The sequence below is a fragment of the Linepithema humile genome, chromosome 3 (genome assembly GCF_040581485.1).
Source record: "Linepithema humile isolate Giens D197 chromosome 3, Lhum_UNIL_v1.0, whole genome shotgun sequence".
NCBI classification, from domain to species: domain Eukaryota; kingdom Metazoa; phylum Arthropoda; class Insecta; order Hymenoptera; family Formicidae; genus Linepithema; species Linepithema humile.
In genome coordinates this window covers 28,249,263-28,273,104 of record NC_090130.1, presented here as the reverse complement: position 1 = coordinate 28,273,104, position 23,842 = coordinate 28,249,263, and the positions used below count along the sequence as shown (strand labels likewise).

Sequence of the window (23,842 nt, the reverse complement as noted above, 5' to 3'; positions counted from 1 at the left end):
TAATTTCGAATTATCTCCCGCTCGGGTCTCAGGAAATCGTGAATCTTGAGAGAAAGAAAGAATGTTTGTTTGTTTTAGGGATAGAAATTAGGATATAAGTGCCGTGGCATGCACGAAAGCAGCGCTGAACAGCGTGGCGACGCACAGCCTCACGCGCAGCTACAAACGAAAGAAGAGAGAGAAATCCGGATGTAAAAGGGACTACGTATAATATTTTTACGTTTGCTCCTGAGCGTGCCACGGATTGTGCGAACACCAAAAGTAACTAAAGACCAAGCTTGACACAGACTGAGATAGGCTAATGATCCTTTCGCGACGTTTTTTCCTTCTGTGAAGCGCAAGTAGTGCATAATCGATGCATAAGCGCGATGCAAATTCCTCTTTTAATATTATTTAAGGATTAAAATACTCATATATTTCAGTACCGCGAAAGGAGCATCGTTCTAGTTCGAATACAAGTCGATTAGAGAATGTGAAATCTCTCCATTTGTCTTTTCGAATTTTAAGGACAAATACTCGAACGTTCAGTTCAACTCACTCGGCATTTATTTTTCAACAAGTATAAACATCCATTGTATACGTTGGATCCTTCTGTTTTTAACCATTGAAACCGAACGTATTAAATATATTCCTTTTATTTTTATTTCTATCATAACAAAACTGTTGATTTGATCGTGAGCACATCAACAATTTTATTTTACGCGTGTTCGCATCATGTGGTTACAAGCAAATGTGAGCAATGACAGAACTGGACAGGAAGAAAAGATCCTAGCTGATTAAGAATAGAAGAATCCAATTGTACTTTTTGCATTTCTCGTCAGCCAGTAAGTAATTATAGGCACACGACAGAAGAATCGATCAAACATGAGAGGGGGAGATTAAAGAGAACAAACCGATGAAAAGATTCCTTTTGTTAACGATTTATAAAGACTGCGGCGTGAAAAAATTACGCATATCTATGTAGCACAAATTATTAATGCTGCCAATCCAACGCATCGTTTTCCGTGAAGAGCCTCCGTTTTTTCGATACTAGAGCGTCGAACCACCTCTTTAAACACTGAGCAATGCCATATGAAAATGCCAAACGACACGTGTGATTTACACGCATTCAGAGGCACGCATTCGTGTCGCGATTCATCACTTCGGATCTCGCTCGTCTCTAGCTAACAAAAAATACATTAAAAAGTGATTCATATATTCTGCCAATGTTAACTTCTATCGTGGCGGTAAAAAAAAGTGAGAGAAAGAGAGAGAATTTCCGAACGGCGTAGCCGTTCTATTATAAATACTCTGTGTACATGGATTTTTAAGTAGTCGTTTTCTTACTACTATCTTATCGTGTAACTTATCGATATGCATATATATATATGTATATATATATATATATAAGCCGAGGCGATTCTTATGCCGCGTAGATCGCGCCTGTACGTTCGCTTAATCGGACTTACGCGCTATACGGATCCTTCGATAAATGTATTATTGCAGCATTCGTCGTCCGTTCGAGTGCAGTAATTCGTTGGGCAAACAAGCACGAATGTTGCTCATGCCTGTCGGTTTAATTCGTATATGACAAATCTAAGGATTTATATGGTACTTTATTGTTATGAATATTGTCTTTACGAAAAGCTAAGAATTGGATTGTAGAATTTTTGTTTATAGTCAATACATCCCTCAACAATACGTCCCAAATTCTTAGCTGGTGATATACGTACCACGTAGTATCTGTTAAAATAACTAAGTCTGGAAACTTAGGTTCAAGAGAAAATGTGAGAGAGAAAAAAATTAATCGTTCGACTCTTGAAGAAAAAATTAATATATTCATTTAAAAGATATAATATATTTATTTAAAAAATTTGTCATTTAATGTAAACCTTTCGACATTCAACATTAGTGCCGAAAAAGTGATTGTTTCTTAAGATTATTACTGTAACTCGAGGACAAAAGGTGTGAAAGATATTACGAAATGATGAGTAGAACCGACACCGAAATGTTCTGGCAATCGCTCACAAACGTTCACTGAGCTCTCAGAACTGAAATCAGAAGTATAAAAGCGAAATTCACATTTTATAATCTCCCTGCTACGGAAAGCAATGCATTTCTGTAACAGAAGTTATTTCGAATTTTATTTCGGGAATTTATCGCACACTGTGAGTTTCGCTTTGATATCCTTTAATATACATATATTACGGTAAAGCACGCCCAACCGTGCTAAAGTACGGAGCTCGATCGGGTGTTGGCAATCGGAATTGCCAAAAAAAAAAGTCAACTTTTCTCCATGTATCGTATCGGCACGCGGTGTGAATGGGAGCGCGAATTCCCCATTAACGGAAGCGCGCGAGTGAGAAGTGCGAAAGTGACGGTAAATGTACGACTGTGCGTGTGAAAGAGAGAGACAGAGAAGAGAGTATTGTCACAATTTATATATAGCAAAGTAAAATTTTGCAAAAAATCCCCGCTGTATCATTACCGTATCTACTACTAGTAGCGTAGTCTTACTAAATCTACGTCTTAGTCTGTTCGACATTTGACACAACGTACGTATGCATCACGCGACTCGGAGGAAACAATGATGTATTTTAAAAAATTAATGGGATGTAATAATCGAATAAGTGTGTATGAATTTCCGAAGCTCCTCGGCGTGAGGCGACGAAGCGCGTTTCGGAGAACGAGTGCCATTTATAGTGCGTGAGGTATCCCACATATAAAAAAAAAAATCCGTAGCATAGTGCGCCTGAAATTCCGCCGAAAAAAAAGAAAATGCGAAAAACGCTGAAATTCCTTGGTGCTATTTTTATAATGCAGTGACGATGTAGCGATTACTTGTATATCGGGCACTCTTTCTCCAAGTTCGCGAACGCGTCGAGTAAACACAGTGTAGAGGGCTAATAACGATTGAAGAGAAACATTCTTTTTTCTGTCTTTCCTGAAGGAGATGCGAGATAAGTTTGAAGTTAGCAGAATTGGACTGGGAAGAGAATATTGGAGAGATTCCGCAAGAGATGCGAAAACATACTGCAATACTCTTATCATATTTTATTATTTATCGGCACACCATTGTTCGGTTCAAAAATTTTTGTATATGTACATAAAGTATAATTTTTTCCTTCTAGATAGCGTATCGATAATTGAATAACACGATAGATTTGTTTTTCCAGTCCAGATTCAAGAAATTAGTGACAGAATTTTCACTTTGTCATGACATTGTTACTTGAGTGGTTAAACGTTAAAGTATTTACTCTGCTCAATTCTTAAGATGCTAACGTTCAGAACGACTAGCGTCCTCTTCCTCCTTCTTTATTCCTTCCTTCTTTTTCATACTCAATCTAGCAGCCATTCCACCGGAAATGTTTGTGGTAAACTGTGATCTATAAACGCAAGCCGATCTTCTATGCGCGTTTAGATGCTTGCAGTTTTTCAAAAATAATTCGCGATTTAAAGATTGATCAAGAATGCAAATGTAAAAATAGTATTGCCATTGACTACGGTGTTTTTACAATTCACCGATTGTGTTTGTTAAAATTAATTATTATTATTGCTATTATAATATTATTGTATTATTGATATTATATTAAAAAAATGAGTGTACTACAATTTAAATATATCTATTTTATATTAAATCGATAATGAGGTGTTATTTTTTAATTTATATTACAGATTTTTTTGTTTTCTCAAATTATTTATAAAATGTACACATATTAACAATTTTTATTACTTTCTTACTCTCTGTGTGTAAATAAAAAATTATAACTCCTCATTACAAATGTATCAATTACACAATTCGACGAGAGATAATAAAAGCAATAAAAAATATGTATCGCTCCTTTGCAGAACGTGTTGCACGAAAGTTATCTTAATTAAATACAAAATAGCGGAAGTAGTTTTTCGATCCTTGAAAAGTTATCAAGATTGTATATCTTGGCGATTCAACTGGCCAAAAATATATATCAGATTAAAAGTACAACAATATAACGATAAATTATCGTTTATTCAATTTTCTTAAAAAGACAAATTTAAAATATTTTTATTATATTTTCTACACGTGTTATATATACTTGTATGTTCAATATGTGTATCACAGTGCTAATCATATATTATCATTGCAGCAAGGCTCTTTTTGGACGGAATCAATAACGATGTCATATTAACAGTTCACTCTGTTGTCCTTTCCCCACTTGCGCATAACGCGTATTATCTGCTCCACTTGAGAATTTGATGTGTTCTTAAGAAGCTGTATCACTTCCGAGAGTAGTTCTCTGTACATGATTAGGAGCACAAATTATAAATAAAAATTCTCGACGTGATATTTCACGAATATACAAATCACATACTTCGGTTGTTTCTCCGCAACGATGTACTGGAAAGTACCGCAGCATGCGCCGCGCTTCCCTTCCCAATGTTCAGGACTCGGGTCCATGCGTTCCAGCATATCAAAGGCCTTAGCAGCGTGCCAGAATTCGCCTACCTTGTAACATGTATTAGCAATCAACTGAAGTAGATTGAAAGATTCGGCTGATGTGTCCATTTTTAAATACAATTCCCATGCCAGTTGAGGCTTTTTATTCATTACATCTAAATATAATTAGTAAGTATTAAATATTTACTACATCACTTGTGTGTGGTCAAATTTTGATAAAAATTATAACAGCTTATATTTATTACTTACAGCAATACGACAGAAGACTGATGTAAACGTAATCGTTCTTATATTTTTCATTTCTTATCATAAGAAAAGCTTCTTCCGCTTCTTTGAAATAGCCCGCTCCGGCCTGCGCTTGGGCGTAGTTAAAGTTGAAATTGTCTTGATTGGAGAAATATGTTTTTATCGAATTCAAATATAGCCGGACTCGCTCGAATTGTCGGTAAAGGAAGAAGAAGGAAGCCATGCATTGTCTACCGGGTATAGTGTCACACTCCGACGCTGACGAGCCAACCAGTTGAAAATATTGCTGCGCAGTTTTTACGCTGTCGCGCTAAAGAAATTTTGTAATGATAAGTTTCCACATGATTAAAATGGCAACTACAAGATTTAATAACTCAATAAAACATACAGAATTGGTCTCCTGACCGATAACAGCATTGACTATGCCCTTCAAAATATATTCCTGCGGAACTGCAGGCTCTAAATCTTTAATCAAATCATGAGCTGCTTTGACATCATCTTGTTTCAAGTAATATATTACCAAGTTAAGCCTGGCTTCTGGAATGACATCTACCAAATTGGGTAAAATTTGTAGAGCATTTTCACCACCTCGAAATACCTGCACCAAAGAATTACAAGTAAGAAAGAAGTACAAGAGTTGAGAAGAAGCAAAACAAAATACAGAAAAGTTATATGTACAACTGTGTTATGCCGTATAAGATCATGACCGGAACTGAAAGAACTGGATATCTTTTCAATGAGCTGCTTCATCTCAGTTTGTGCAGCATTCCCATCATACAAACGGAAATGATTGCACGCTTTCAGATTAATGGCGATTGCACTATCTGGATATTTCTGCAAATAAACTTGCAGCACTTCTTGAGCTACATCATAATAATCCAATTTGTAGTAGCACAATGCTACATACACATTCAAAGCTAGATAATCTCTGAAAAAATATTTATGAACTTAATGAAAAAATCCACGTTATGGACTGTACGTTAAAATTTACACTTTTTATAATAACAAATAAAATACAATGGAGATTTCCTCAAGAAAAGGATCAGGAAAAGGATCAGGTACCTGCAATTTTCCTGCAACTGGGTAAGGAAATACAACTCGGAATCTGTTTTGGAGCCACATCTTTTAGTTTTTCTCTTTCTAAACTTACACATATATAAAACAGCAAGGTAAGACCACAATCGAAAAAATATAAACTATCCAGATATTTTTAAAATTCTGTATCAATAATATAAGAATAATATGAGAATACCAACCTATTATCCAACAAAATCCTTTTGTATACATCAATAGCTTCCTGATAATGAGCTTGTAAATAATGAATAGATGCTAGACTGAGCTGATCCTCGATAACATCCTGTAACATTTGGTGGTATTCCATTAGTTTTGATTCGTTACCCATCTTATGGGCCAAATGAAACAATAGTCTAGTTCTCAATTTGCTATTTGCAGCATCTTCTAAGATCTTCTGCGATTCGGGATACATTCCCAAATAAAAGTAGCAGCATGCCAGATTTGTCAAGACATCTGATGGTACATAATCTTTTTTTTTTAAATTCTCATATACTGTCGCAGCACGCTTGTAATCGCCCAAATGAAACGCACAGTATCCCATCCATAGATCCATTTCTAGACTGCTGCCAGTACTACTATTGAATTCCAGTAATGTCAAAGCTCCGATATAATCACGTTTTTCGAGGAATTCTTCTAATTTCGGTATTTCCTTGCGTGACGCTGACTTTCGAACACCTTCTGACGAGGCTGGCTTGGCCCTCGATAGGATCTATGACAAAGTACATTTATGTGGCACTACGATGCTAAAATATTGTGTCAATTTATTTATCATAACTTTAATATTTTCCTACGATATTTATATGATGTTATTAAATTGTAAGAATAAAAATAACAATATAATTACCATTTCGTATTGTGCCGTACACAGCCGTACACGCACGTAACTTTATCGATTATTTTACCAAGCACGTTGTCAAGTGATAATCAAAACATAACAAAACTGCAAGCGCTGCGGTCACTTAAAATAGAGTAATATTTACAGTTGTCTGTGCTTTAGAAAATACAAAATAATATAATTCTAAAGTTCTTCCGTCAAAGATTATTTTCGTTATTTCTTTCAAAATTAACGTTTGCCTCTTCCACCGATAGATGCCAGCTTTTCAAGGTTATTCAAGGCTCCGGAGCATAGGACTCAATAACTACTGGACTATAGGTCTGTTCTTTATAGCTGAACTGGCTGCACTGGTTCAGAGTTTATCTTTTTCCCTTCACATTGGAAGGAGAAAGATAAATTCTGAATTAGTGCAGTAAGTTCAGCTATAAAAACAGACCTCAAAACAGACCTCTCATATATACAGGGTACCCCAAAAGTATAGAAACAGTCGAATATCTCGTCAGAAAAGTACTTTCGCTGAAAACAGTAAATAGGAAAGTTTTAGGGTGCAGTCCCATGAATTGATATTTTTCGCGTAATACGTATTGCGTAACGTAATATTCAGATCTCATCGTTCACATGAACACAAAATTTGCGTAACAAATGCATTAATATTATAATTTCTCATTCAACAATATAATTGTTACGTACAAAGCATGTTATATTGCAGTTACATTGTTGAGTGGGAAATTATAACTTTAACGTTATGTTACTGTTAACTTTTGTTTACTGGGAATGTTCTTTATTAATTTCTTACACAGAAATGGCGAGCATAGCACGTCGATATGTTATTTGTTCCAAATGTAGGAATAACGCGCGTAATACGTAGTTTATATAAAACATTTTTTTTTTAAACAAGTTTGTTGTTTTTATTTAAAATTAATTTAAAATAAAAATTTTATATAAAAATTTTATAAAATGTTTCGAAATAAACGTTATACGTTGTTGAGTTGGAGATATGATTGTCTGTAAATTAACTATCAGTGCAAAAAATGAAAAATTTTTTTGTTTCGAACAAATAGTTTCTGCATAACATTGCATACACTAATGCTATATTTTGGGAAATAAGGATTTTTGAAGCAATTATTTTATGTACAAATATTTATTATTAATTTTTTATTTTATGACATTAAATATATAATTTATGTAAAGATTTAAAATATAATAAAAGACACAATTTTTATTAATTTTTAAAAAAAAATACTTTAAAAAAAATTGACAAAAAATTTTTTTATTTTTTTGTCATAGGCTCTTTTTTTTCGTAGGTCAAGGTGGTCTCTTCCCTTAAAGTCCAATTCATATAAACTATCCTTTGTAACAGCATACAGATGAGTGCTATCAAATTGTATATTATAAATCCATACGGAATAACGGGTATGAGGTCTTTTTACAGATCTCATTGGATACATCTAAAAATTTTTAAGACAGTTAATAATATGTCACTAATAAAATACAAGAAACATAAAATCTGAAAGTAATACAAACTTGAATGGGAGCACTTTGTCTCTGATCCCATAAAATAACTTTACCATAACTTGTCCCCGTCATTATAGTGTTTAGATGATCTGATGAGAAACATGTTAATCCATCGTAACTGTGCTCTCGAATGGGTGAAATATTGCATATATGTACAAATTCGGATGTTCTGAAATCACAGTAGTGAATATAACTAAATTAAATGGCCATTTAAGAGCTGTATTCATAGACTTAGTTTACACCGATTGTTTAGTACGCGTACCAAGTACTAAATCTGCTTCTTTGATTGGTCTGGATTTTACACTAAACGATTTATACCTATCGGAAAAGCAGATTTAGTACCTGGTACGCGTACTAAACAATCGGTGTAAACTAAGTCATAGTCTATTTTTATATTTAAGATCGTCTTAAAAATTATCTTAACCCAGCAAACACAGAACATTACAGTAACATTGCGGCAATGTTGCAACATTGTAGCAACATTTTTTTTTTGTTTACGTAGATAAAAAAAAATTGTAGCAACATTACAGCAATATTGCAACATTGCCACAATGTTGCTGCAATGTTCTGTATTTGCTGGGAAGATGCTACAAACCAAACAAAAAGCCATATTACCCACACAGCACAAAATATCCTATGACATCTTAGAGATATTTCAATGTCCTGAGGATTACTTCAGGATTACCTCAGGACATTGAGATATTCCTAAGATGTTATAGGATGTTTTGTGCTGTGTGGGTAGTATCTTAAGACGACGACGACGATGACTTAGGACGATCTCAAGACCTATAGAGAGAAGGTTACCTCAGTAAAACCGATTAAGGGCGAGGGACGATGAAGTAAGGGGGGAGCTAGAAACAGCTTGATGGCGAGGGGCGATAAAGGAAAGGGAGAGCATGATGATCTCATCGACAAACAGTAGCTGTCTGAGATAGCTTCTGTTCGCCGATGAGATCATCATTGCCCCTTTTGCTGCTCGCCCCTCTCTGCATTTGCCCCTCTTGCCACTCGTTCCTCTTTGCGCATGAGGTAACCTTTTCTCTATAGATCTTGAGACGATCTTAAATATAAGAATAAACTATGAATACTGCCCTTAGTGTTAATAATAAATTTATTACCTCCAGTGAACTCCATACCCAGCAAACACAGAATCTTGCAACAACATTGTGGCAATGTTGCAATATTGCAATAATGTTGCTGCAATGTTGCAACATTGCCTCAATGTCACTGCAATGTTCTGTGTTTGCTGAGTACATACTGGAATAAGCACCGCCGTTAAAGCCAGCCGAGCTTGTTTGTAAGACAGAAAACCGATAGAGAGACAGTGAAGGCATCCCCTGCTATGGAAATTATTATTATTATTTTTCCATTTAGATAAATATGCGAGACAGAATAAACATTACCTCTTAAACTTTTTCTCTCTCGGTTCGGAATCATTAGGCAAATCTCTACTTGATGCTCATTCCAGTATGTATAGGCTTAGTTTACACCGATTGTTTAGTACGCGTACCAAGTACTAAATCAGCTTCTTTGATTGGTGTAAATTTTACACTAAACGATTTATACCTATCGGAGAAGCAGATTTAGTATTTGGTACGCGTACTAAACAATCGGTGTAAACTAGGCCATAGAATTTACTTAGAGCACTAAAGATGTAGGTATTCTCACGTCTGCTCACGTCTCCGCCATTTTTGTTCTATTCCCCCATTCCTTGCCCTTTCGCCTCTGTCGCTAATAGCGTTTTCGATTATACAGGATTTGAACGACCCAGGGTTGATCAATCACTATTTTACTATAAATGCAAGTCTTTCATTGGTGGAGAGGTTGCAATGACGTCATTAACCAACCCTGGGTCGTTCAAATCCTGTATAATCGAAAACGCTATAAGCTGAGAAGTTTATGATGATTAGGTTATGGCTTCTAAGCTGCTTGAACTCTGTGTTTACGTGTATTTTGATTATCCGACTGTAAACAAAAAAAAAGATACAAAATGCCTTGCTGCGTTGCGGTCAATTGTACCAATAGAACAGAAAAAGATGTTCGAGTATTTGCATTTCCTGCGGATGATGTTCGTCGACAGCAATGGATACGTAATCTTCGCAGAGAGTCTTGGACATCAACCAAATATTCGCGCCTCTGTGAAGTAAGTTTATTCTCTTATATTTCCAATTTACGTAGCTTTTTCTGTTTGTTAGAATCAAGAGGTCTGTTTTTTATAGCTGAACTGGCTGCACTAGTTCAGAGTTTATCTTTCTCCTTCCAATGTGAAGGGAAAAAGATAAACTCTGAACTAGTACAGCCAGTTCAGCTATAAAGAACAGACCTATGGATCGTTTTTTTAAGTGTACACTGAGAAAAATGGTTTTATTATATTAACAAAATTCTTCTGGTTGACCGTATTTTAGTCAAACGAAACAGAATTTCTGGTTATCGTCACAAAATTTTACACCTTATATCAACACCGTTTGGTTAACTTTACTATAAGGATTTGAATAAGTGTTTTCTTGTTGAATCTACAAAACTTCTTGTTATATTTACATAAATCGCAGCGCTCTGCAACAATTTCGTCATCACTCACTAAACGGTTGATCAACTATTCGCCGCATTCATTTGTTACACTGCTACTGCGCCCTCGCTACTCGCGGCGTGTATCGCGCGCATTAGATCTTTCGCGAAGCAATGGCGCTAAGCAGTCGGAACAGTCTCAACTGAGCTCGCTAAAGTTTTACGTCGCGTCGTGGAATCCATTACGGAATATTAGTTAGACCGATGGCAGAGAACGAGAAGTAAGTACTTATGTCTGTCGTAGACGTCTGTCGTGGACGTATGGTAAGGCAGAGAAAAACGTAAGTCGTGAAAGGTTATTGTGTGGATACGTGTGGAAATGACTACGACATACATAAGTTCTTACGTCTTGGTTTCTGCCATCAGCCTTACATCCGAAAAGTTTTATGATTACGTGGTGTTTTTTTTTTTTTTAATGAAATATATGTATACCAGTGATGTAATGTTTCCTACCGGGCTCGGGAGCCGGGAGCCCGGTAGGAAACATCACATCACTGAGTATACTTTAAACCAAAATATATTGTTAGTATTTTACAAAAACCATACCTAAGCGAACTTGTTTTTTAACTACAAAGTAGTGTTAACCTAACAAAACGATATAGTAAAGTTAACAAGAAATTCTGGTAGAGTTTTGTAAATCTAACAACACAATGTGGTAAGGTTTACAAGAAATTCTGGTAGAGTTTTGTAAATCTAACAACACGATGTAATAAGGTTTACAAGAAATTCTGATAGATTTAAACAGGATAAAATTTAACAGAATCTTCTGGTAATTCCAACAACAAATTTGTTTCGTCCATTTTTGAACAAACGTACTAGTAGAATCAGTCAGAATTTCTTATAATACAACAAAAATTTTTTTCCAGTGTAGTTTAGATTTGTCACCGTTTGAAATTACATAAATATGAACTATAATCAAGGACATTTATCTTATAAGCAGTTTTTATATTTCAGAAATATTTTGAAGAATCACAGTTTGAGACTGGTCGAGCAGATAATTGGCGGAAATTAAAACCAAACGCCATACCAACACTTTTCGATATACTTGATCCACTTGCAATGAATAAAAATGAAACAGATGAACCAAATACAAATGCCACTGCTGAAAAAAACGTAAATTTTTTCATTAATCTTATGTTTATATTAAATCACTCGTACGATGTGTACAAGAGTATTAGTCACGCTCATAAATATAATAATAATAAATAAATAAATAATAATCAAACAAATTAATATATTATTTCTTTTACCTTACTGTAATATATCATCTTATCACAACTAAAACAAAACCGTATTGTTTTATCTTTCAAAAAAATTGTCGTATATATTAAATCTTTCAAAAAAACCTGTCATATATATTATCAAGAGATATATTAAAACCTTTCAAAAAAAACTTGTTTATATTAAAATTTTCAAAAAAGCTATTATATATACTTTCTACACAAAAATATGATATCAGGAAATGGCACCAAGTGGGACTAAAGAATTATGAAAAAAGTTTTACACTATTTCTATAAAATTCTATAAAATTAAAAAATTTTTTTAAATATTAAAAAAATAAAAATATTTAATTAAAAAAAAAAAATATATAAAAAATTTAATTAAAATAAAAAGATATTTATTAAAAAACGCAAAAAAACTTGGCGCTGCTACAGTAAATTACATGTTAATTTCATTGCTTTATAATACTTTGTGGTGTAGCAGCGCCAAGGTTTTTTGCATTTTTTAATAAATATCTTTTTATTTTGATTAAATTTTTTATATTTTTTCATTTTTTAATTAAATATTTTTATTTTTTTAATATTTTAAAAAATTTTTTAATTTTATAGAATTTTATAAAAGAGTTTTATAGAAATAGTGTAAAACTTTTTTCATAGTTCTTTAGTCCCACTTGGTGCCATTTCCTGATATCATATTTTTGTGTAGAAAGTATATATAATAGCTTTTTTGAAAATTTTAATATAAACAAGTTTTTTTTAAAAGGTTTTAATATATCTCTTGATAATATATGACAAGTTTTTTTTGAAAGATTTAATATATACGACAATTTTTTTGAAAGATTAAACAATACGGTTTTGTTTTAGTTGTGACAAGAGCGTGTACTTAGCGCCTTTTTTAAATCTTATTTTAAAAAAGGTAATTTTTTGATAGATATCATTTCATTTTTTTGTAATATATACCATGTGCACATAGTACACTTTCTATTTTGTCTGTCCACTAATTACAGAATACTGAGAGTGTTATCAGCATGTCTTGCTACACTTCTGCACTTTAAGATCAAAAAAAATTTTTTTTATAAAGAATACTATTATTTTGATATACACTATCTTTATTCGTCTCCACAACACGTTATATATATATATATATATATATATACATTTTACGACCGATATTATATCAATGTTAATTAATATTATCAAAGCTGCGAGCTAACAGGTCTGTGCGCCGCCATATTAGAAATTAGAAAAGAGAAGACATCTTTTAGAAAAAAAAATCTGAACGCATTAGTTGAATGCGTTCTGATTGGTTGCGTGCTGACGACGCTGACCAATAAGACATGCGTGACATTCTAGCGACATCCGAGAAAAATGATGATTTTTTTAGATTTCTCGACTTTGGATGCATATATCTTAATTTATAAAGCACACAGAGCAAAAACAAGCATACTTTCTTTATATATTTTAGGTATGCGCTTTCGATTGCCAACTCAATCGGCCCAGCCGTTATTGAAATCCGATAATCTCGGCTCATCTGAACTTTCCGTCTCGCGTAAAGAGACACGGTCGGTCTTGCGCTTGCGTTGCGCGCTGCGCGTGAACTTGGCGCGAGACACTACCGTGTCTTTTGATAAAAACTTACATCTTTCTCAGCAGTGGCATTTGTATTTGGTTCATCTGTTTCATTTTTATTTATTGCAGGTGGATCAAATATATCGAAAAGTGGTGGTATGGCGTTTAGTTTTAATTTTCGCCAATTATTTGCTCGACCAGTCTCAAACTGTGATTCTTCAAAATGTTTCTAAAATAAAAAAAACTGCTTATAAGATAAATGTCCTTATTGATTACAGTTATTCATATTTATGTAATTTCAAACGGTGACAAATCTAAACTACACTTAAAAAAACGATCCATGATTCTAAACAAACAGAAAAAGCTACATAAATTGGAAATATAAGAGAATAAACTTACTTCACAGAGGCACGATGATTTGGTTAGTGTCCAAGACTCTCTGCGGAGATTACGTATCCATTACTGTCCGCGAACATCATCCGCAGGAAACAAAAATAATCGAGCGCTTTTTTCTGTTCTATTGGTACAATCGACCGCAACGCAGCAAGGTATTTTATATCTTTTTTTTGTTCACAGTCGGATAATCAAAATACACGTAAACACAGAGTTCGAGCAGCTTAGAAGCCATAACCTAATTATCATAAGCTTCTTAGCTCAGAGACAGAGGCGAAAGGGCAAGGAGTGGAGGAATGGAACAAAAATGGAGACGTGAGCAGACGTGAGAATACTCACGTTTTATAGTGCCTTAGTTTACTGATTACCTCATATCTATCTTTTTAATATAATCCGCAGTCAACGTGAGAATAGTGTGAGGATCCTCCCATAGTAATTGATCAAAAGAACCATCATATTTTTTCTCCATTATCTGAGAACTAAAATACCTTTCATTAATTTGTAGCTCTGTGAAATTGGCTTACCAAATTTAACTTTTCTAATTTTCAACAATTGTAGTTAATTGTTGGTTGTTAATTTAATTATTATTAATAAAATAAATATTAGTGCAAAGTTAGTCTACCTAATAGAAATTTTTGATTTTTTTCAATTCTTACGCGTCAAATCGATAGAAAATCGATTATTGGTCTCAATTGTGCCTTTTAGAATAATTGTTGGTGGATTATTTATTAATTATAAAAAATAATAATTTTTAATAGCGCAGCCATTATTTCCAGAGTGACTAACTTCACGGTTGAGAGTCGCCCATGTGCAATATGTGCGCTATTGAAAATTATTATTTTGTTATAATTAATATATAATCCACCAACAATCATTCTAAAAGGCACAATTGGGACCAACAAATCGATTTTCTATCAATCGATTTGACGCATAAAAATTGAAAAAAAATTAAAAATTTTTATTAGATAGGCTAACTTCACACAACTCTAAAAATGCATCAAACAGCACACAGCATTTCTAGTAATTTACTAGATCGCATGCGTATAGCTGCAACAAGTACATCACTGAACCATATATATATAAATATATATATATATATATACATAGGCTGCGTTTCGTAAAGCGCATATGCGAGCATATACTAGAATGAGCCTTTCTCATAAGAACCAATGTGTTTGTGGCCAAAGAATAACAATAGTAGACAAAGACGTCTGTTTTACTTCCACATTTCCTATCGTTATGGTAGGATATTAAAAACGAAGGTAAACAAAAAACAGACATCCCCGTCTAATGTAGTTCTGTCTTTTCCACAGTGGACCATTCCGCTCACTAAACTATAATAGTATATAAAAAAGGTCGAAACCCCAGAATATCTCAAAAACTATTAGTTTTATTAAAAACTGTTTCAGATAAAAGTTGTAAGGTTTAAAAAAATTTTTTTACTGATCTTATCAGTTTGAGCTTGGATGGCGTCGCCAAGATCAGAGGTCACTTTGAATTTTTTAAATGAAACTCCCTATTTTTGATTGCATATGCTTATAGTCCTTCTAGCCACCTATTTAAAATACTATAATTTTATCAACTTTGGGTCAGGCGGTTCGGTTATCGAGGTTTTTATGGTAAGATGTCCAGCCAACGAAGGTAAGATCGGTGATCGATCCAGCCAATAAAGACACAATCGGCAGGTAATTTGGCTAATAAAGGCAAAATCGACAGGTGATCCGTCCAACAAAGGCAAGATCGGAAGATGATCCAGACAAGATCATGGTGGTTATGAGGACGTCAATATAAAAACAGATGATTTATGGACAATTGGATGTGACAATTGGTCTCGCAAACACATTTTGCTAATTTTTAACTTTGAAACGGCTGAAAGTGGATAACTCCAATAGTGACCGGGGAGTGTCTGTCTCTGTTTACGTTTATTACTGTTATAAAATACGCCGCAATGACTTCCGGTTGAGACAGAGTAGAGAGCGAATAGGCGAAGAAAGTCAGATGGAAAATTATTAGATTAAAGGAGCAAAAAAGGACGGATTAGCAGGAGAGTGAGTGGAGAGTAGGAGGAGGCGATAAGGAAGGTGAGGAAGTGAGGGTGAAGGGATTGAGAAAGGAGAATTAAAGTAATAAGAAGGGGAAAGTCGGCGATAAGAGAAGAGGTTAGGGAGTAGCAAGACACAGGCAGGATAGAAAAGAGAAATAGTAGAAAGGAAAGCCGAAAGATGGCGCCAACGACGGGGAAGCAGACAGTGAGTAGGAGCAAGAGCAAGAGAGAGGAAAAGACGATGGAAAAATATGTCACAGGAGAGAATATGTGGGAGAAAGGATTGGAGAAAATAATAAGAGAGATAGAAGAAATGAGGAAAGAAATGAGAGAAAAGATGGAAAGAATGAAAGAACAAATAACAGAAGAGAGAAGAGAAAAGGAGGAGGAAAAAAGAAAGAAAGAGAAGAGTGGAGAAATGAGAAAGAATCACTGGACAGGAGAATAGCAACGGTGGAATGAATAAATGAAAAAAAGGAGAGAGAGGATAGAAGGAATAACATTGTAATAAAAGGTGTGAAATGGGAAAAGGAGAATTTAAAGCAGGAAGTGATAGAATTTTTAGAGGATAACCTAAAAGTGAAGGTAAAGATAGGTAAGACAAGAAAAATAAGACAAAATAAAAGAAGAAATTTAGTGATGGCAAAGATAGAAAGCTGGGAGCAAAAAAAAGAGATCATGAATAAGAAAAAAGAGTTAAAGAAGGGAATAATAATAGAAGATGATTTAACAAGAAGAGAGCGGGAGATACAACAAAAATAAGAAATAAGGCAAGAGAGGAAAGAGAGAAAAGAGACAGCAAAACAAAAATTGGATACAAGAAGATATATTTGAAGGGAAAATGGTACAAATGGAATGAGAAGAAAGAAAAATTGGAGGAGGAAAGAAGAGGGAGAAAGGAATGAGAAAAAGAGAAACAGGACGAAGAGGAGGAGGAAGATGGAGAGGGGGGTTTAAGAATCTGTTTCTGGAATATAGCAGGATTATCAAATAAATGTGAAAAAACATGGGACTATTTGGAAGATTTTGACATAATAAAATTAACAGAAACATGGATGGAGGAGGAAAAATAGAAGAAGATCAGTAAGAAAGTGTCGAATAGATATGAATGGAACTATATACCAACAATAAAGGAGAATATAAAGAGAAGAGCTAAAGGTGGAGTCATAACAGCAATAAGGAAAGATTTGGAAGGAATTAAGGTAAAGGAAATAAATAAGGGAGCAATGGAGATTAGTTTTATATACAATAAAAATAGATGGAGAATTGTCACATTATACAGTCAAAATAATGAAGAAACATTAGACAATATAAGGAAAGAGATAGAAGAGGAAAAGGAAGGTTATCTGTTGTTAGGAGGAGATTTCAATGCGAGGACAGAAGGGGCAGAAGGAGGACCGATAGGAGTGGGAAATGAAACAGAAAGAAAGGAAGAAGAGAAAAGAAGATCAAAAGACAAAGTGATAAATGGGGAAGGAAGAGTAATGTTAAATAAAATAAGAGAGAGAGGATGGATGATTCTAAATGGAAGTTTTGAGAAGGAAGGTGGATGGACATATATCAGAGAGTTGGGAACATCGGTGATAGACTATGTGGTATCGAATGAAAAGGCAATTGAAGAGGTAAAAAAAGTGGAGGAAGGTAATAGAACAGAATCGGATCATGTACCGGTGGAAGTGGAATTGAAAGGTAGAAAAAAGAAAAAGATGAGAAAAAGTAATGTGGTCAAGATTGAAAGAAGCATACGGTCAGAAGAAGGAGTAGAGTATTACCATGGAAAATGTAAGGGATGGGGATGCAAGAAGACGGAGAATGGAGAGATATGGAAGGAAATGTAAGAGAAAGTGAGAGATTCGATTATGAAAGTGGAGAAAAGAATAACACCATGGAAATTAGGAAAGAAGGAATGGCATAGCAAAGTATGGAAAATAAAAAAGAGGAAGCTGAAAAAAGAACTGAGAAAACTGGAAAAAGGCAAGATTGACAGAGGGGAATATGTGAAAAAAAGGAAGGAATATAGAAAATGGTGTAAAGAAGAAAAGAGAAAGCATGCAGAGGAAGAAAAACAAAAAATAAAATTAATAAGAACAGAGGAAGAAGCGTAGAAATATATAAATAAATTTAGGAAGAAAAGAGAAGGAATAGATGAGAATATAGATATGGAAAAATGGAATGTCCACTTTATGGAATTGTTAGGAGGAAAAAAAGAAAAAATGACTCTGGAGAAGAAGAGAAGAAAAGAGGAAGAGATACAGAAGATCGAGGAGGAAAATGAAGAAATATCGAGGGAGGAATTTGTAAGGCAACTGAGGAAATTGAAGACAGGAAAAGCACCAGGGGAGAATGGGATAGAGAACGAAGCGTGGAGATTGATGTCGGAGGAAGTAGGAGAGGTATTTTTGAGATTAATAAATAAGATATGGAAGGAGGGAGGAATCCCAGAAGAATGGAATAAATGTCTAATTAGTCCAATATATAAGAAAGGAAAGAAAGGAGAAGCAAAAAACTACAAGGGAGTGACATTGATGGACACGGCATACAAGATCTACGCGAATATATTAAATGAGAGATTAAGGAAGAAAATAGAAAGGAAGCTGGGGGAAGGACAGTTTGGATTCAGAGAAGGAAGAGGAACGACAGACGCAATTTACGTTTTGAATTACATAGCAAATAGAGAATTAAGGAAGAAGAAAGGAAAGATATTTGCGTTTTTCGCGGATCTTAAAGCAGCGTTCGATAAAGTAGATAGGAGGAAATTAGGAGAGATGCTGAAAAGGATAGAAATAGGAGAAAGACTGAGGAAGAGGATCATGGAAACTTACAAAGAGATGAAGAATATGGTAAAAGTAGCAAAAAGAAAATCGGAGGAGTTTTGGACAAGTACAGGAGTAAGGCAAGGATGTCCTATAAGCCCTACGCTATTTAATATATATATTATGGACTTGGAGGCAGAAATGAGGAAAAAACAGACGAGAGGGATAGTAGTAGGCAATAAAAAGTTTTGGACGATCATGTACGCTGACGATATTGTTCTGGTGGCACAAAGGGAGCAGGACCTGAAAGGAATGATAAAAAGGTTTAAAAAATACTTAGAAAAGAAGGACTTAATATTGAGCCTAGAAAAATCAAAGGTGATGGTGTTTGAGAGAGGAAGAGGACGAGTAAAGAAAAGAGATTGGAGATGGGGAGAAGAACCCATAAAAGAAGTAAAGAGAATGAGATATTTAAGATACATTATGCAAAAGAATGGAGGAGCAGAGAAACATATAATGGAAAGAATAAGAAGAGCAACGATAGCGATGAAAATGACATGGAGTATCGGAGAAAGAGTATTCAGGGATGATTATATAAGAAGAATGAAGATGTTTAACGCATTGGTAGGAAACATAGCATTATATGGAGCAGAAATATGGGGCTGGAACAAGGAAGAAAGACTAGATGGGATAAAAAGAAAATATGTAAAGTGGATTCTTGGACTGGATAGAAGGACACCGAATTATATTCTGAAGGAGGAAACGAAGATGAGGGAATTAAGAATGGAAGCTATGATGAGAGCCATTAAGTATGAGGAAACGGCGAGGAAGACAGAAAAAAAGCTAGTAGTAGAATGTATAAAAGAACTAGAGAAAAAGAGAAGAAGCAGGGAGGAAAGCAAATGGGAAAGAAGGAGAAAAGAAGTGTTAGAGAAGGCTGGAATAAGCAAAGAGGAATGGAACGAAAAGAGAGAAAAGGAAGAGACGAAGAAGATAGCGCGGGAAATAATGGAAAGAATAGCAAGAAAAGAAGAAGTGAAAAGAAAGAAAATAGAAGAATCAAAGTACAATGAGATATATAAAAACATAATGACAGAAGAAACACCATTATATTTAAAAGGAAAAAGAAATAAGAAAGAAAGAAATATGATAGCGAGATACAGATGCGGGAGCGAAACGAAATGAAGTCAACACTGGTTGGAGGAGGCAGAAAAGAGATGTAGAATATGCGGAGAAGGAACAGAAATTATAGTACATATCTTGAAGAAATGCGAAGAGACAAAGGATGAAATGACAGTAGAAGAGTTTTGAAAGAAGACGGAGGAGGAAAGAAAATGATGAAACGGATAGATAGAATAAGAGAAGAAAAGAGACTGGAGGAGAAAGGAAAGGAATCGGAAGGGAGGGAAAAAAGGGAGGAAGTCACAAAAAGAAAGAAAGAAAAGACAGGGCAATCAGAGAGTCAAAATAAATATATAAAGTGAAAGCCAAAGAATTGAAAGTGCAAAGTTTAAAAGTTTATTTCAAAGTTTATTTAAAAGTCTATTTAAGAGTTTATTTCAGAGTTGATTAATAGCTGAGTTGATCTGCGAGAGATTAGATTATAGATAGTCAGATCTTTAGACTGGAGAATAGAATTTCAAAGCAAAATTTAGATTTAGTTATAGATGTATATTTAGGATTTTAGAATTTAAGTTCGTAAGTTGTAAGTTCGTAAGTTTGGATCCAAGATGTTTTGTTTTGTATTGTATTTTATATTTTTGTATTAATGAAGAATGTATTATGTACCGGAAGCCATCCTAAGCCGCAAGGCAAGGATTAAATAAAATAAATAAAATAAAAAAAAATACGCCGCAATAGCAGTTAATGGCTGTCTATGATTTTATTCGTAAAAAGGTTGATGATGATAAATATAATATATATTATTTATATAAATTTTTATAGATCTTTTAATTATGGTTAAAAATTGTCTTCAAAAAAATAGAAATTCTACAAGAATGTTTTTAGTTCTGGCTTTACAATACAGATAATTATCGCTAGCCAATTAATAACATTGCAAAGAAGACAAACAACCCCCGACAATATATCTCTCTCTTTTTGCCAGTGGAATCAATTCCACTTCTTCAAGGCCTTTTCCAGTATGTTATATAACTCAATGGTACAAATATAGTAAATGTTTAATCGAACATCTGTAGAAACCGATTAATTAATTAAAATATAACTTACCTTTTATCAATGTCATAAATTAGAACCGAGTTTCGACGATCTTCTCGATCATAGATATTAGCAGCAAATTTTGTTCCTATAGGGTCAAATGAAATTGAATTCACGTCACCGTCCTTCCTATAGAATATTTGGTTTCTTTCCTCACAACCATCTTTTTCATATATATTTTTCTGTATCTAAATAAGATCGGATTTTTTACATACTACAACTATAGCATTATTACAAATTTTTTAATTCTCTTACCTTTACTGTAGCATTTTTACCACTCCAACAACCTAATATAATATGTTGAGATGTTGCATCTAATAGATTAATAGTATCATTATGTACCTTGCTCTGTATTTTTAATTGTGCAAAATAATTTGTATTTTTTCCCCGTGATTGAATTCTCCAGAATCTGAGACTACCATCTCTGCAAGAATTTTTGTTAAAAAAAAAAAAGAAATAAACATAACAATGTGCATAAAAAAATACTCACGAATGACAACTTATAATTACATCATTGCAATATGTAACGTCACCAATCAAAGAGTCGCAATTTTTGTCAACCTGTCTTTCTAAAGTACCGTTTTGTGTGCGGTTATAAGCAATAAAACTATTTATATGGAAAAGTGCAACTGTATTTTTAGTCATTTTTACCCAAATTTTATTATAAATTGCTGTACGTAATTCACATATTTTATTTTCTTTATATATTCCATGTTTCCAGTTGTAATGCGTAATAAATTTAGAATTATACAAAGTTAATAGTGATTTACATCTGTAAAAAAAACAAGACGTATGTTCTTCAATGGGATTTTATGTAAAATCCTGACAAACACAAATTAACAGTAACATAACATTAATATTATCATTTCTCATTCAACATAACTGCAATGTAACATGTCTTGTACGTAACAGTTACATTGTTGGGTGGGAAATTACTTTGTGTATGCAGGGATCAAGAATACTTTATCTTCTAAAATTATGTAAATATTAAAATGTATTCTAAAAAAACATGGTTAAAGAATTTAATCAAATTTTGCATAACTAAGAAACGATAAAAAGCTTTGATTTAAGAGTAATATATGAAATGTTTTATCAACAAATGTTATACTATATTTGAAAATAATATTTTTGTTATTTAAAAACACTTTTCTATTAATATTTTTAACAAGACAAATTTGGATTAATTTGGAAGTGATTAATAATGTCATTGGATTATTTGTTAACTTGCATCATTATGTGTTAATAAAAAATTTGAATTTATATTAAAATAGCGAATAATTGCTAGCATATTGCTACAAATTTATTTAGAATTAGTCAAAAAAGTTATCTAATTTAAAATTAGAATATATTTAAAATTGCATAATATGTTTCTTACAAAAAAATATTATTGGTTCACCAGTATTATATTGATATGGATACTTGATTCTGAGTAGTGTATTACCAGATTTCGGCAGTTGTACTCATTGAACTATATACTTACTGGAACAAGCGCTCCTTTGTCTCAAGTTGACGCCAGCCTGTGCGACAAAGGCCATTGCTATAAGGTATCGTCTTCTCTGTCTCACTAACGTGCTACTATTCGTTCCGCCTACATTTTCTCAGCGTACAAGGTGATTCTAATATATGTTTTCCAGCAAAGAACACAAGTTGTCACAAATCGATACAAGTATCTCTGTCTTTGTTCGATATTCAATGAGCAACAGAGAGAATAATACTTTTGTGTCGCTTGTGTGGAAAACTACCATAAGTAACAAACATTTCAAGCGTCTCTGTTAAGCATTCGCAACTTTACTGCGTACTGCGTATGCAGGTGTATGTTTTTAGCTAAAAAGGCATCATCTGCTATGGAGATTATAATTATTTTTCCATTTAGATAAACGTGCGACACAAAATAAACATAACCACTTGGCAACTTTCTCCTTCGACTCGACGTCATTGAGCAAAATCTCAACTTGTGTGCTTTCCAGTATGTTATATAGTTCAATGAACTCGACACGTGGAGCTCACGATCACAGGCCATACAACTCACGTAGCGTAAATTGAACGGAAAATTATCAAAAAATTGGTTTAATCATGTTGAACAGAAAATTCTAGAATAAATAGAAATACAAATAAAGATTAAGCTTTATTTCACTTACCGTTCACTAAATTTTTCCGACACCTGATTCGTGACAAGCAACTGGTTAGCTTTTTCATTTAATATCATATATGATACATGACAAAATTGTTTGCATACCATACTAATCTGTGATAAAGTATATACATCACAGAATCTGAAAATTACTATCAGTAGCTCGTTCGGCAAATTGTACAAAAAAGACATATTTGTTTTTCTAATTAAACGTTACAACGCCAGAATGGACACTACAGTTATAACCATAGACGTAGTAAGTATAGACTGCACGTTCTCTTCTCTATCTCTATACCTAAGCGGAGCGCGTATAAATAATGCACAATTTCAATAGAATAGCTATCTCCTTTTAACTCAGCTAGGAAGAGTATGTGTGATAGAGAAAAAGATTCTATTCAAATTCTTTTTAAGGCCAATGTCCACGATGCTAGAAATCGGTAAAAGAAATGTATAACCAATCAACTTGCATTTTTTATGGAAAATCGGCAATTTAATTGGCCATATGTTTTTCGGATCGTGATCTCGGACCGATTTCTAGCATCGTGGATATTGGCCTTTACTCCACTTTACTCTTTCTAAACTCTCAACACTCTACGAACGTCGTGAGCAGTCTATCTTACTACGTCTGTGATTAAAACTTAGGGCAACTTCGACCAAAAGTTTGTTCGCGTCGCATGCCTCAACATGCTCCTATTCACTTCAATACGCTAAAATTTATAGTATTACGTTACGTATAATAATTACGTAATAATATTTTATTACGTATATAATTACGTAATAACAATGATGTAATAATAATAATAGTATTACGTTACGTATACACGGATAATCCGCACGATGTGCGAGCACCATGATAGCACTGTGCGGGC

At 33.8% G+C, this 23,842-nt stretch overlaps 3 protein-coding genes across 16 annotated transcripts in view; 1 reads left to right on the top strand and 2 right to left on the bottom strand.

Moving 5' to 3' along the window:
- LOC105676690 (prominin-like protein) overlaps positions 1–3,617 on the top strand; it is a 39,297-nt gene extending 35,680 nt beyond the window's left edge. For all 6 annotated transcript variants that reach the window (XR_010889299.1, XR_010889297.1, XM_012374759.2 and 3 more), the window contains one exon: positions 79–3,617. Coding sequence is in view for 4 of the 6 variants with exons in the window: in XM_012374759.2 (XP_012230182.2) it covers positions 79–91 (13 nt within the window). In the remaining 2 variants the exon portion in view is untranslated. The remainder of the gene's footprint in view (positions 1–78) is intronic.
- Positions 3,162–6,916, bottom strand: Ttc26 (tetratricopeptide repeat domain 26). 3 transcript variants are annotated; one of them, XR_010889300.1, is made up of 8 exons: positions 6,579–6,916; positions 5,917–6,443; positions 5,723–5,800; positions 5,339–5,588; positions 5,049–5,258; positions 4,664–4,970; positions 4,329–4,462; positions 3,162–4,253 (listed from the first exon to the last, which is right to left on the bottom strand). XR_010889300.1 is itself a non-coding variant. In XM_012374818.2 (8 exons), exons 1-8 carry the CDS (start codon positions 6,579–6,581, stop codon positions 4,142–4,144), a joined length of 1,728 nt encoding a protein of 575 aa, XP_012230241.1. In that variant the 5' UTR covers positions 6,582–6,893; the 3' UTR covers positions 3,162–4,141. The 3 variants fall into 3 exon arrangements, 2 of the variants coding, with proteins under 2 accessions (XP_012230241.1, XP_012230242.1); XM_012374818.2 differs by having other exon boundaries at positions 4,329–4,569; positions 6,579–6,893; XM_012374819.2 differs by lacking the exon at positions 5,723–5,800 and having other exon boundaries at positions 4,329–4,569; positions 6,579–6,889.
- A 788-nt stretch (positions 6,917–7,704) lies between these two features.
- On the bottom strand, positions 7,705–23,530 carry LOC136998334 (F-box/WD repeat-containing protein 4-like). Of its 7 annotated transcripts, XR_010888898.1 has the most exons (8): positions 22,981–23,530; positions 21,333–21,614; positions 21,098–21,266; positions 20,855–21,030; positions 14,200–14,310; positions 9,753–10,049; positions 8,094–8,253; positions 7,705–8,017 (listed from the first exon to the last, which is right to left on the bottom strand). XR_010888898.1 is itself a non-coding variant. In XM_067350864.1 (7 exons), exons 1-7 carry the CDS (start codon positions 23,163–23,165, stop codon positions 7,959–7,961), a joined length of 1,098 nt encoding a protein of 365 aa, XP_067206965.1. In that variant the 5' UTR covers positions 23,166–23,523; the 3' UTR covers positions 7,705–7,958. The 7 variants fall into 7 exon arrangements, 5 of the variants coding, with proteins under 5 accessions (XP_067206965.1, XP_067206964.1, XP_067206968.1 ...); XR_010888899.1 differs by lacking the exons at positions 9,753–10,049; positions 22,981–23,530 and adding an exon at positions 22,218–22,332 and having other exon boundaries at positions 8,094–8,173; XM_067350864.1 differs by lacking the exon at positions 9,753–10,049 and having other exon boundaries at positions 8,138–8,253; positions 22,981–23,523.
- Between the last annotated feature and the right edge of the window lie 312 nt (positions 23,531–23,842).